Below are 13,368 nucleotides of genomic sequence, written 5' to 3'. Positions count from 1 at the left end.
TGAGGCATAAAACCACCTTTGCCCTCCAACCTGACGCAATCTATTCGGTTTCTTAAGTTACCCATGAATTATTGCCTCATTTAAAGACATAATCGGATGAACTAAGCTTTGGCAAAAGTTCAGTAAGATCAACACATTCTCATTCCTAACTTATCTTCATTTAACGCACTGAGTGCATATTTAATGTTAGTTTGCAATGTGCAGGGTAGTCCTCCAGAATACTGTCTCGCTAGATGAGGAAGTATAAAAAACAAAATCACGTCCACGTTAGGAGGGATGGCAGCAACTTTGACTTTAAGTTTTCAGACAGTGTTTCGGGTAGGTTCAATCAAAACGACTTGATTAGGTTTAATAAAAGCTTATGATTAAAATAGGAACAGAGTTAAAGTCAAATACTGCTCCTACAGTAAGTTTAAGAACGGTTTCTGTAAAGTACAAACCTCGGACGGTACCTGTAACTTGTCTCATGATGTTTTTGGCATTTTTTGTTGTGTTAAGCTTCAGAATGATTCGGCTTTGTTTTGCTTGTTAAATTAAGGGTACGTGTGTAAAATCTCACCACTAGATGTCAGATTGCAGTCAACTGAATTCTTACTCCTCCTACTTCAAGTGCACAATGCTAGCTATGGTGGCCGCTGTAGGTGTCCACGTCTCGTCACCCTGGAAATGGCTGTAAAACTGACTGACTAATATGGGAGTTTGATATCAGTCAATGATTTGGTGAAGCTCACTTCTGTCCCATGACACCTATACTGAGGCGAGTTGTTGAGGATATCCTGAACTTTTCTGTCAATGCTGCTGTTAGCAGCTATTAGCCGGCAAGTCAATCTAACCCTGTTGGACTCGGGCTCTTTGACTACATCCTCTCATCATATGAGAGTTTATTCACAAATTGTTTTTCAGAGCCGGCACATTAGCTGGCATAATGTTAGCTTATAACTACCTGTTGTTGTTCTCACTTCTCTGGAGAAGTTGTAATTACAACAATACTGGGAATTAATAATTATGTTTATGCGCATTTAAGGTTAAGTGGCTTAATTCCAGGTTAATAAGAATCAGTGTATATTTATGTGTACAACATTGTGTTTGTCTATTAAATAACCTTAAATTCTATTCACAGTACCTTTACATTTATTATGATATTATCAAAATGTCTGTGTCCATTTGTGACATAAAATAGGGCTAATACATGACTTTGGGTCACCTGGGTTACATCACTGGTCCTAAAAATGCATCTCATAAAGACAAAAAGTATATATGGGGATTCTGATCATAATATCCAGAAACCTAGTTGTCCTATGATGCAAACCTTAAATGTCTTTGTCTGTCAGTTCCCACACCTTTTTTGTTCCCATACTTTTTAAAACGCGCTTTAAAATGCACGTTTAAATTCATAGTGTCCCGATGGTATCACCACTCGGTATTTTTTCTGACTTCCTCTGCAGCTACAATCACTTTCAAAGGCTATGTAGTACGTCACATGTCTACTACACTGTCATGTATTCATAAACCCAGTGGAGTTCCTCTTTAATCCCAGCAGCTGCTGTTCGGAATTAAGAACTTGCTGATAACCACGGTGGGAAAATTCATTAAAACCAAAACCAAATAAGGAATTACAATTTCAGTTGGCGGGTACTAGGAACTTTGGTAGATGAGAATCCATCGTGCTGGATTCCTTTTCTATTCTGAAAATACTGCGTGTTGCATAGTAAAATAAGCGTGAACTAAAGCCTGAGGATAAAAAAGGATTTTTTTCCCCTTCCCTGCATAACAATGGCACCTTTACGCCTATAAACACAAGGCAGGAAAAATTACATTTCAGCATTCTAGTTAGTATTCTAGCTTTCAGTGCCTCAAGGTCTGTAACTAAAACCTATTAATGCAGCTCTCTTCAATTTGAATTTTGTAGCAGCTGACTCGAGGATACAACAGTAGCATTTGCTGATAGTATATATTTAAATATTAAAGAATGTGGTTATTAAATAGTTACTAGAAGCACCTTTTGCCTTGAATATCTTGAAGAAAGCCGGGGATGCTCCTCTGTCACCCAAGAAAACACTGTATTCTGGACACAAGAGCACCCAGTAACTCCGTTTGAATACTACACAGAGGTATGTCACTGGCTGTCATGTCTGCCTTGATTTAGCCAATGACAGGCTGGTACAAGGTCCCTGCGGACTGGTACTGGACGTGAGGGTAATAGCCAATCAGATGGCAGACGGTGGGTGGTGATATGGTGGTGACACAGTCTGGGATTTTTGTTTTTTTGTTGGCAGCCAGCGGATGGAGCCTGCGAAATGTATCTGTCACTTCCACTGGCAGGACTGCCATGTTAGCGCATCAATCATTGCCAGAGTGCCGGACGTGGACACCAGCCCAGGAACAATGTGCTCGTTAACGGGAGTGTGAAGATGTGCGTGTGTCTGTGTTTTAGGATGAGCTTCAGCCTTCTGTTCCCATATGGACTCAAGGTAAGACAAAGAAAAAAGTCCAAAAAGACCCGCGAGGGGCTCCGGATAACAACAAGGAGGAATGTGAACTCTTAACAGTTTATACATTTGCTGAGCCAGGTTCAGATGACTTACATTCTTGGCAGCAGTGGACTAATAGCAACAAGAAATTTAAATACAAGGCTGGAGATGGAAAGTTTTTACCATATTAGCAAAAGGTGCTGACCTGTAAGTGCTTGCATATAAGCCATCAGCTGAGGTGTGCAGCCACGTGTCACCTGCAGCTTTAGTTACGTTTACATTTTTGATATATTGAAATATACAACTGACAATTAAAACTAGAGAGTCATCACAGATAGATGGATAGATAAATAGATCTATTGAGTATGGTGACCCATTTCCCTTGTTCTCCAGTAGCAGAGATATACCATTTCCATTTCAACATAGCAAACTGCAACCCTGTCTACACATTATATACTCATCCATACTAAATAGCAATGACAGTATTGGTGATTTGAAACTTTGCTGGTGCTAAATAAAATACCTTTTCCTACACAAAACCTACACTGCATAGAGCTGATGCTCACTGCATTAGAGTAATTGCTGTTAATGTGCCAAATGGCTTTCTTTCAACCTGTGGAGTGGTCAGCTGCTCTACACCTGAGCCCAGAATGCTGGCTAATCACTTAGAAACATGAGCATTTAATGTTCATGCATAAGCAGCTCTTAAGCCCAATTCACACTGGATTTGAATAACCCCAGGTTGATTGCAACATATTCACACCATGTTAACAGATTTACTAAGGAAACTCTACATAATGCTAATTGTGAGGCACAGATGGAACAGCGGAAATACACTGGCCTAGATGCATCTCTGTGCACACAGTGGACGAAAGAGAGACACCAGGGAGTTTATTTCCCGCCAAAACTCCTTCTTGAAGCAAATCATGCCACTTGGTCTGCAGGCACTCGTATTTCAGCGGTTGTTTTCAAGCACTAAATTAACTTGAATTTCGGTGGTCACCAGGACACTAAAATTGCAAATATTGAATCAACAGTCAAGTCGACTAAAAATCACAATAGAAAGGTTATTAGTTTGATAGAAGATAATGTTCTTAAAAGCCTTTTTTCCCCTCTTGATAGATATTTTTCCCCAACGTAACTTGATACATCTCTCTTTTGTCTCTGGAAGCACTGAATCACCGTTAACTTCATTCATGTAAAGTACTGTCCATAAGTCTTAAGTCACCCAGTATTTCTTTGTGTTTCATTAGGCAAGTGGGAAAAAGATTAATTTACTGAAATGTCCGAGTTTGTACAACACAAGAGTTTGTAAGTCAATATTTAGTATGACCATCTTTGTAGCTCAACACAGCCTGAACTCTCTGATACAAGTTTTCGTTCAATTTCTTTAAGTAGACTTCAGGAAGTTCTCCGGGCTTCCTGAAGCTTTTGAACAATGGCTTCTTGACAGCCACCCTTCTACTGCGACCATTTTTGATGACACCACACTGAACAGTAGGTGGCTCAACTGAAGTCCCATTTGCATCTCTGAGATCCTGTGTCAGGTCTTTGATGGATTTGTTCCTATTTCTTATGGAAATGACTTTCAGATACCATTCATCTTTTATAGATAGTTTTTGCCACTTCTTCTTTTGTGCCCCAGAAAAAGAAGGGCAATTTCCTCAAATTTCTAAAAACACACTATATTCCATGCTGAGATATACTGTACCAAGTTTTCAGCTAATAGCTCTTTGGGAATCACCTTGTTGGTGCAAGAACACTATTTCATGCTTGTCCAACTGTGTTATCCTTGGCATTTTTCATAGATTCAGCTAAAGAAATGGGAACAAATTGTGTTGCTTCTAGCAACAAAGTGCCTGCAGATGCTATTTAAAATGGGGTCGCTGCTAAGTTGTTTATTATGTATAGACACAAAAATGATTCATCCCTTAAGTAAGGTGCCATTTTATACTTTAGTGATTCTTAGGCAAGTGTTAAGTGACTTAAAAATATAATAAAATAATTGCCTGCCAGTAAGTCAAATATACCACTTGTCTCCCCTCCCAAATAAGATAGTAAAATCAGAACAAAATATCAGATACCATATTTAGACAAGATATTTGGTGTTGGTGTCTGCTTTGGTGTTAATGAAATTAGCACCAATCCCCCAAATATGAATGATTTCACAGGTTAAGGCAGATTACTTTTTTTCCCTCTTTTCTGACTGCTTTTTTTTTTTTTTTTTTACTAATTTTGCATGTGGCTATGGTCACTGTCACTACTGGTAACATGAGGAGATACTGGGAGCCTGCAGAGGTTGCATAGGTAGTCCAACTCCTCCAGGGTGTTATCACAATACATGCTATTGGCAGGTTTCCTATGTTTCCCAGCACAGTCTCAATAGCATGAAAAATATTCCAGGAGAGACACAGTTACTCTAGGAGAGCTGGACAAGTCCTTAACCCATCAGCAGGACTGGTATCTATTCTTTTGTAGAGCACTACAAAAATGTTCTCCAGCAGGTCATTGGTGTAAACAATCAGAAAAAGACTTCAAGAGGGTGGCTCGAGGGCCCTACATTCTCTAGTGGGACCTTTGCTTGCTGTTCGGCATCATATATCCTGATTGGCATTCGTGATAGAATATCAGAATTAGCAGGTCCACGTGTTGGACCTGTCACATCTGCTTACCCGGAGCACATGTGACAGACATGAAAGGGTCTGGGGAAGCCATGAACAACATTATGCTGCCTGTAACGTTAGTCACAGTGAGCAGTTTGGTGGTAGGTCAGTGATGGTCTGCCATTAGATATCAGAATAAAATCCCTGCACCAACTGTCAGGTCTGATGCTAGGGCAGTGGGTCCTGGCTTCCTCCTGGTTCATGACTGTACTCGTCCTCATGTGGCAAGAGTACGCAGGCAGCTCCTGGAGGATGAAGGAACTGATACCTTTAACCTGTCCCACGCTCTCCTGACCTAAATCTAAGAGAACACTCCTGAGATATTATCCAGTCCATCTGAAGCTACCAGGCTGCACTTCAAACTATCCACGAACTCAGTGATGCCCTGGTCCAGATCTGGGGGGTTTCCCCAGTACGTCATCTCGTTAGGAACATTGCCCAACATTGCCAGGCATTCAAACAAGCAGGTGGTGGCCATACAAACTACTGAGTACTATTTTTAGTTGATGCAATGAAATTCCAGCAGAACTTACCGGCCTGCTTCATCATATTTGCGCTTTGATTTTCAGGGAGTCTTTGACTTCAGCCTTAACGATAATACCAATCTCCATCAAACAGTTTGGTATCCTTTCACTCCTAACACCTTACCCAGGCTGTATAAGTATTGATATCCAGCATGATCTGATGACTTTTCTAAGCGTTTCTTTAATATGCTTGAGCACTGTATATCAATAATAAATTATATAATTAATTATGTGGACAGAGCTGCTTTTGCATGTATGACTCAAAGCCACATCACCTCTTTTAAAATGTGGCAAATGCGCCAATTAGGCAAGTCAAATTCTTTTATCAACTTGGTGAACTTTCAAATGTCAAACTGCAGCTTTGGCCTTTGTATCACTGTAGACTAATGAAACAGGGGAAAAACAGAAATGGGAAAAAGCCTCATACTCTAAAACCTCTCTATCATCTAGGACATGAATGGCCAACATTAAAAAACTGGAGAACCCACGTGTTCAGATTCAATTCAGTTTACCTCCAAATAGCCCGAGCTACACAACAAACATCCCCACCCAGAGTCATGATGAATGCTGCAAGTTTCTCCACAGGATCTGATTAGACAGCAAAAAAGCTAAAACGGGGGCAGAAGACAGATAGAAGCCACACCAAAGGCATCCCCCCCACCACCCGCCCCATCACTACCACCAGTACAAATCTACCCAATGACATTTTCCCCACAGGGCCAGAGTCAGACCAAATCATTTGCACATGAATGCCACTATTAGTTCCATGATTAGGGTGAGGGATGGTTGGATGCCTAATGAGCGAGTCAGTGTGAGTAACTGTGCACTCTCTTAGTGTGTGTGTGTTGCATATGAGGGGTAATGAGCAAGGGTGAACCCCCCGCAATGGCTTTGATTGACAAGAGAGTGAGATTATACAAGGGGCTTAAGAGTGTCATCGGCTGGGGGAATGGGTGAGGAAGGGGGTTGATATCCCATTCATGCACCCACATGGGGTAAACACCTGCACGCACATACACTCAAACACATTGCGATGAAATGATTCTGAGAGAAGCCAATGACATAATTAGGATCTGTATCTAAAATGAAAGCATTGCAGGTGCTGATATCAAGTTAAGAAGGAAGGCACCAAGTGGACTGCTGGGGTACTATAGAAATCCTTATGATTTATTTAAACCTTAATGTGTGCACTGGAAATTCAATCTGCACTGATTAAACAGTAATGAAGACCGATGGAATAGAAGGGGAAGGGAACAGGGGGCACTCTTTCTGGGGGAGGGTGTGAGAGTAAGTATGAGATGGGCGAGGATGCGAGACAGGGCGAGTGACTGAGGGATTCGTGGAGGGTAATGAACAAGTGTGACAGTCAGTCTGTGAGTGTCGCTATGAACTACAGTCCTTTAATAGAAGTTGGTGAATTGGAAAATTGCTTATAAATCTGTCAGAGACCAAAACTGTTTGGATGGGGAGAATAGCAAAACACAGAGACGCTGAAGGTGTCCAACCGTGGATCAACTTGCCTCTGACCTACATACCGCTATTGTGGAGGAACTGAACCTGCATGACCAACAATTATAGCAAGCAACATTACAGGCAAATAGACCCAATATAAGATATAAGATAAGATAAAACCATATGGCTAATATCTTTGGCTATCAAGCCTAGTTCATCACGAGAACCAAAATACTGCTTGCTGGCCATTGGGAAGCAAGCAGTATCCATTTTTGGATGTGCCTTTTGATTTCTATTTACAAGACTCCTCAGCATCAGTTCAAATCAGTTTTATTTATTTTACTATAATGTACAGACTCTACTATAATGCAGAGAAAACCCCAACAGTCAGACAACCACTTATGAGCAAACACTTGGCGATGGTAGGAAGGAAAAACTCCCTTTTAACAGGAAGAAACCTGGAAGAATCAGGCTCAGGGAAAGGCAACCATCTGCTGCAACAGCTTAGGGTGAGGGGAGACAGGGTCAGGGCAAAAGGGATACTAATTTTAATGCACAGGATAGTTGTTAGCTGTTTTTCAGCATGCTTCAAGGGGAATCAAGAGAACACAACTGAGTGGTCCGACTTAGTGACTTGATTTTAGCTGTCTGCTAAGCATCAAGTCTGCTAAAACAACTTTAACTTCAACTTTAGCCTCAACAAGATTGAAAGAGGTGAATTAAAAAAAAATACAAAGATCACTCTTTGCTGTTTTTGCTCTCTTGATTTGAAGCATACTGAAAAACAGCTAATAGCAAACAAGAGCCTAAGGAGTGAATGTAAAAAAAAATACTGCTATGTGGTTATTATAGAGATCAAAACAACACATGAGCAATTTTTTTGTTGGCATTAGGCTAATTTCTTAGCAGAAGTTAGCCATTTTAACATGAAAGACTGTGGGGATTTAGTCACTCTTGGAGCCAGCCTCAAGTGGCCATTGGCGCTTTTCCATGCCGGCTTCATTTTTCAGCCCTGCAGGTTGGTTGGCTGCTTGGTCAAACTATGATATGGTGTCTGTTGCACACATGGGTTCCTGCTTTTGCATGCAATTTAAAAAAAAAAAAAAAAAAAAAAAGAAAGAAAAAAGAAAAATGCCAAGCGCATTTAAAATTGGACCTGACTGTTTTGGCCCAATGAAAGGAGCGATACTGAGAAATCAAAGGAAGCAAAACAATTAGTGTGCTGAATGTGTTTTTGAATGTTTCCATACTGTCTGTGTGATATTTTTGTCAGAGCACAGCCGCTTGAACCTCACAGACTGGAAGATTACCTGTGTTCTCACCCTGCGCTTGCACCGCCACCATCTACTTTTTAATAATAACTGAAATTGGCCTAAAGCTATTCCCAGACTAAAAGTTGGGCAACCTGACCTGACTTTTGGAAAACAAGGAGAGGAAGCCTAAAATTGCAAAAGGACGGAGTGTATGAGGGTCTGGGATGTGGCTTGTGAGCAGAGATCTACACTCACTTGGCACTCGGTTGATGGCTCTCAGCGGCCTCAGCACACGAACTGTCCTCACTGCTGAAAAGCTGACGTTCTGCAGGTTGAGCGAGTACTCCAGCATCCTGGAACATACAGAAAGAATGGAAGCATGTGTGAATAGAGCTGCGACAAATGCTGTTGCTGTTTCTGCAGGACGTGCTCGATCACGCTGGGAATTAAAACAGAAAAATGGGAAAACATTATTATGTAGCCAATTATATTTTGCATGTATTAAACACTTCCCACCCCTCACAGGGCAAGTGGTGATTAATCATCGTAAGGTTCTGAACCACATTTACATTCTTCCTTTTAGACATGGCTGCAATGCATGTGTTCTGGCAAACAATATGCTTTCATTCCAGCGCTCTGTGGACTGCAACTGAAAGTCCAGAAAAGTTTGAAAAACGCACACATGCTTACACACTGACACTGAGACACACACACATAGTGCTGTGCCTGTTTGTGCTTGCACATGGAGCAAAGCATCCACGCGATGTTTGCGAGCCTGACAAACACACGGTTATATTTGCATGTACCTTCGCACAATCAGCCTTCAAAGCAGAGAGTGGCATATGCGCATCCCCTTTGAGACGTCAAGAGCGGGTGAATCACTCATCACTGAATGGAGGATATGGCTTCGACAGTACATAAAAGAGCAGCATCAGATCAGTCGGCCTCTTAACCTTGAGACGCCACACACACACTCACATACATGCACGCAGGGGCGCGCACACACACACAGACACACACACACACTCCGGCAGCTCTTTAGAGGCGCTTTTCTGACTGTGATGGGAGGTTAGAAGGACAACACTTAGGGGAGAGACTGTGGAATGCCTGAAAAAACGTTTTTCTTGTTTTTTGATCAGTGTTTATCGTTATCCCTTCTCACACTCACTGCCTCTGCTTACGTGTGTGTTGGATATGTGTGTGTGAGTGTGTGGACCAGATGCTGAGCACATGTGCTGCTTGAAGGAGCGTGCAGATGAAGGAATTCCCTCCTCGAACTGACTCCAAGTCTGTCTGTCTGACAAATTCGCAACACATGTCGGAGAGGGTATGTGTGTGTGTGTGTGTGTGTGTGTGTGTGTGTGTGTGTGTGTGTGTGTGTGTGTGTGTGTGTGTGTGCAGCACCTTAAGTGGGAGAAACTCCCTTAATGAACCCATGAATGCCCGCCTTTTACACATTAAGGTGTCCCGGGACAATCCCTTCTTGCTTGTTACACTGGACTAAAACAAGAATAGCTACTCCTTCCCTCTCTCGTTCTCTCAGACGCACATACACAATCACAAGTATGCATACACAGAGCTGACAGATGGCTTGCAGGCCGGAGAGAGAAGGTAAATGGGTAAACAGTTAACAGAACAGCATGGAGATGCCCTCCCACAAGCAGCAGAGACATGAGGTTAGCGGTATCTTCCAGTCCCCGGAAACAGGAACCTCAACCTGTGTAATATTCAGTAATGGTTGCTATGGACATTCAGTTTACTTTCATGAAACAGTGATTTAGAAAAGAAAGACATTTGAAAGTACAGAACTGAATCAGCGTAAGGACGGCTTTATGACAAAATATTACACATACTATGGTTGATATTGTCATGATCCTGGGTCCGTTGACCCAGCGTTTTGTGTTTAGTTATGTAGCCCTCAGGTTTCCTAAGTTTATCGTTATCATGCCTAGTTGTTTCCAGTTAATTTTACCCCTCGTGTTCCCACTATGTTAAGTCTATCATGCCTAGGTGTTTCTAGTTATTTTCCCCCTCGTGTTTCCACTTTGTTAAGTCTCCCCTGCTTTCCATGTATTTCATGTCTGTGGCTTATGTTGTCAGTTCAGGTTGTCATGTTTATATCTCACTGTGTTTCCTGTCTTATTGTGAAGAGGTCTGGTGTGTCTGTGTTCATCGTGTTCAGTTTTACTCTCCCAGTGTCACGTCGTTATGTTCATGTGTGTCTGCTGGTTCCCCATGTGTTGCCACTTTCCTGATTATCCTCCTGTGTCTATTTAGTCCGTGTGCCTTCAGTCATTCGTTGTCAGGTCGTCCGTTGTACTGGTCTGTTGTATTTCACCCATTGTACTGCCCATCCATGTCTCATTTCCAGGTACCCATGTCAGTTCGTTTATGGTTAAGGTTTTTCATGTTTTGTTATTAGTTCACCCAGTTTAGGTTTTTGTTTAGTTGTCTACTATGCCCTTTTAATTTGTACCCTTATTGTTAGTCTCAATAAACGGCTTGTTTTGTTAACCCATACCACGTTTTGGTCTGCGTTTGAGTCCTCCTCTGCAACACATACGGTCTGCCCCAGCCAGACCGTGACAGATATATAAGACAACATTATAAGAACACTCAACCTATGTTTCAAATCAGCTCATGAAAGTGCCTCATTTGGCTCTTTTGTCAAGTATAGAAAATTTCCTTAAATAATCTCACTTCATACCAGAAAACAGGAAACAGCATACTGTTAGATTATGGTTAATGTAGGTTTTTCCATAATCACATTTTACATTGTGGGCGACATATAGGGCCCACTTTGATCTTAAATGGGCTGGAGAGGTGATAATGATAAATGTGCAAAGCTACAGAAAAAGTAATGTTAGTTCATTTCCCAGATTGCCTTGGAATTCTAAAATAGTTTTCTTTTAATTTTTTTACTGCAAGCTCACAATAATTTTCCTGTCATTTAATTTTTTATATGTGAGGTATTACTTTGGTTTAGTATGAATGGCAAATGAGAACTTGTTAAAACTTGAAAATACTCTCAAAAAGTCCAAATCTATATTGTCCTTCACATTTCCTGAAGTTGTCTGGACGTATGAGACACCAAAAGCAAGAGCAGTAAAAAATATCTGTAAGTGACCCTCACCGTAATATAGACGCACAGGACAATCTCTATACTAAAAAACACGATACTAATGAAGAGGTTATCTAATACAAGAAATAATACAAATTCTTTAATTAAATCAACAGATATTAGTTTATAAGCACCAAAAGACCAAAGATCAACATATTTCATATTTGGAAGAGAGCATGGATTGCTTTGTTTTTAGCAAACAATAGCTAGCTTGGTTGGCAAGATGTGCTAGAATCACTGCTAACTTTAACAAAAATAACAGCAAAATTCAAATGTTACTGAAAAAAAAAATCTGTAAGTCAAATTAAGAGTGGGAATATCAGAGCAATCAAAGGAGCTTTAGGTGGTTACGTGTGTTGCTCGTCATGCATCGTTTTGTAGCTGACCGTTGATCGTTAGCAGACATTGGAGTCACAAAAGTCTTGTACTTTCACAGAGTCTCTTCTTGTGTTGAAATGTCTTTACTCTGAATTTGTTTTTCTCTTTATCTACAACAGTTATCCGATCTTTAAGTCTGATGTCATTAGCCATGTCCGGGTTCAAACACCACTTCAGGTCCCAAAGTCAAACAAACACTGAGAGTTACAAATTGTCTAAATTATTTCATTTTTAACAAAATGATCAGTGTGGCTGCTTTGCCAGGTGTAACAATTAAGTTTAACATCCAGGCATCCATGAAAACAGAATTTAGGAAATTTAACAGCTTTAGAAGTTAGCGGGAAGTTAACTCGCTAGTTTCCACCCAAACATAATATACCACGTTCTTACTGAGAGATTTGAGAAAAAATTGAAACATTCAGCTCTGCTATCACTTCCGACATAAATGAAGACAGAAAACTAAACATCAGTGATGTTTGTAGGGTTACTGAAGTTGGGCTAGCTGGTATATAATGATGTGCTACGTGGTGGCTAGCTACACAGCTATGTTAGCATAACATAAACACAGTGAATCTGAAGTTAACATGAGGGTTCCCAATGGTTAGTGACAAATGCAATCGCATAGCAGGCTGCTGTAAATGGACCACACTTCAGTCAGGAGAACAAACAACTGAGATAATCCACATTACGAAGTTAGCCATTAATAAAGTCTGTATGGGCTGGGCTGTAGTTACAATGTAAGGTTTTAAAAACCAAGCTTTAAAATGAATAGTGGTAATAAAAACCGAGAGAGGCCGACGGTGATCACGTCGTTTTTGATAGGGGGTTGTTCAGATTAAATAGAACAAAATACAAAGCATTAAACCATGTTAAAAACACAACAGCCTTAATAACACAGACTAGTTTGGACCCGTAAGCAGGGTTCAAACATCATCACTTAAAGACCGGATAATTTCATCTGTTATCATATTTAAGTTGTAGGATATTTCTGTCACATCTAAGATGTAATTCTGCATATACTTCCCTTCCACCAAGGGACTATTTTTCCTTTAATAGTACCAACTGTTTCTATGATGTTCAAATGACATTAACTGAAATCCTACTGTGTGTAGATGCCCATTCATTTTTTGTTTTCTTAATAAATATGAAAAACAGATATAGATGCATTTCAAAGCATCCTCATTTTCATTTGGTGTGTACAGTATTTTCGTAGTACTGTCCATCCCGCAACCAGACAGCGGCTTACATGAGCACAGCAAGGGCAAAAAAGTGAAAGAATCTCACCAGTAGGAGAACATATAATAAATCCAGCATGATCTCAGTTTTGAGCACTGAGGTCCCTGTGGGAAATTTACGGTATCATCATCAGGATGGGAAAACTTATGTTCAAGCGCCACAGACAAGCTATAAATCCCCCAGAGCAACAAATATTAGGGTAATTTTTTCATCAGACAGATTAACATAAACAAACTTAAAAAGCAGATGATGAATGATGTCTGCTCAAAA

At 40.6% G+C, this 13,368-nt stretch overlaps 1 protein-coding gene across 13 annotated transcripts in view; it reads right to left on the bottom strand.

Moving 5' to 3' along the window:
* The window catches only part of cacna1g (calcium channel, voltage-dependent, T type, alpha 1G subunit), a 207,837-nt gene that overhangs the window by 147,039 nt on the left and 47,430 nt on the right, over positions 1-13,368 (bottom strand). For all 13 annotated transcript variants that reach the window (XM_042225737.1, XM_014337482.2, XM_005934426.3 and 10 more), the window contains exon 3: positions 8,619-8,716. In XM_042225737.1, coding sequence (XP_042081671.1) covers positions 8,619-8,716 — 98 coding nt within the window. The remainder of the gene's footprint in view (positions 1-8,618; positions 8,717-13,368) is intronic.

This window comes from Haplochromis burtoni, unplaced genomic scaffold (assembly GCF_018398535.1).
Source record: "Haplochromis burtoni strain Fernald_Lab_line unplaced genomic scaffold, NCSU_Asbu1 Contig_180, whole genome shotgun sequence".
Taxonomy (NCBI): Eukaryota; Metazoa; Chordata; class Actinopteri; order Cichliformes; family Cichlidae; genus Haplochromis; species Haplochromis burtoni.
Note: the sequence above shows the minus strand (reverse complement) of the source record. Positions and strands in the feature narration are given on the sequence as shown.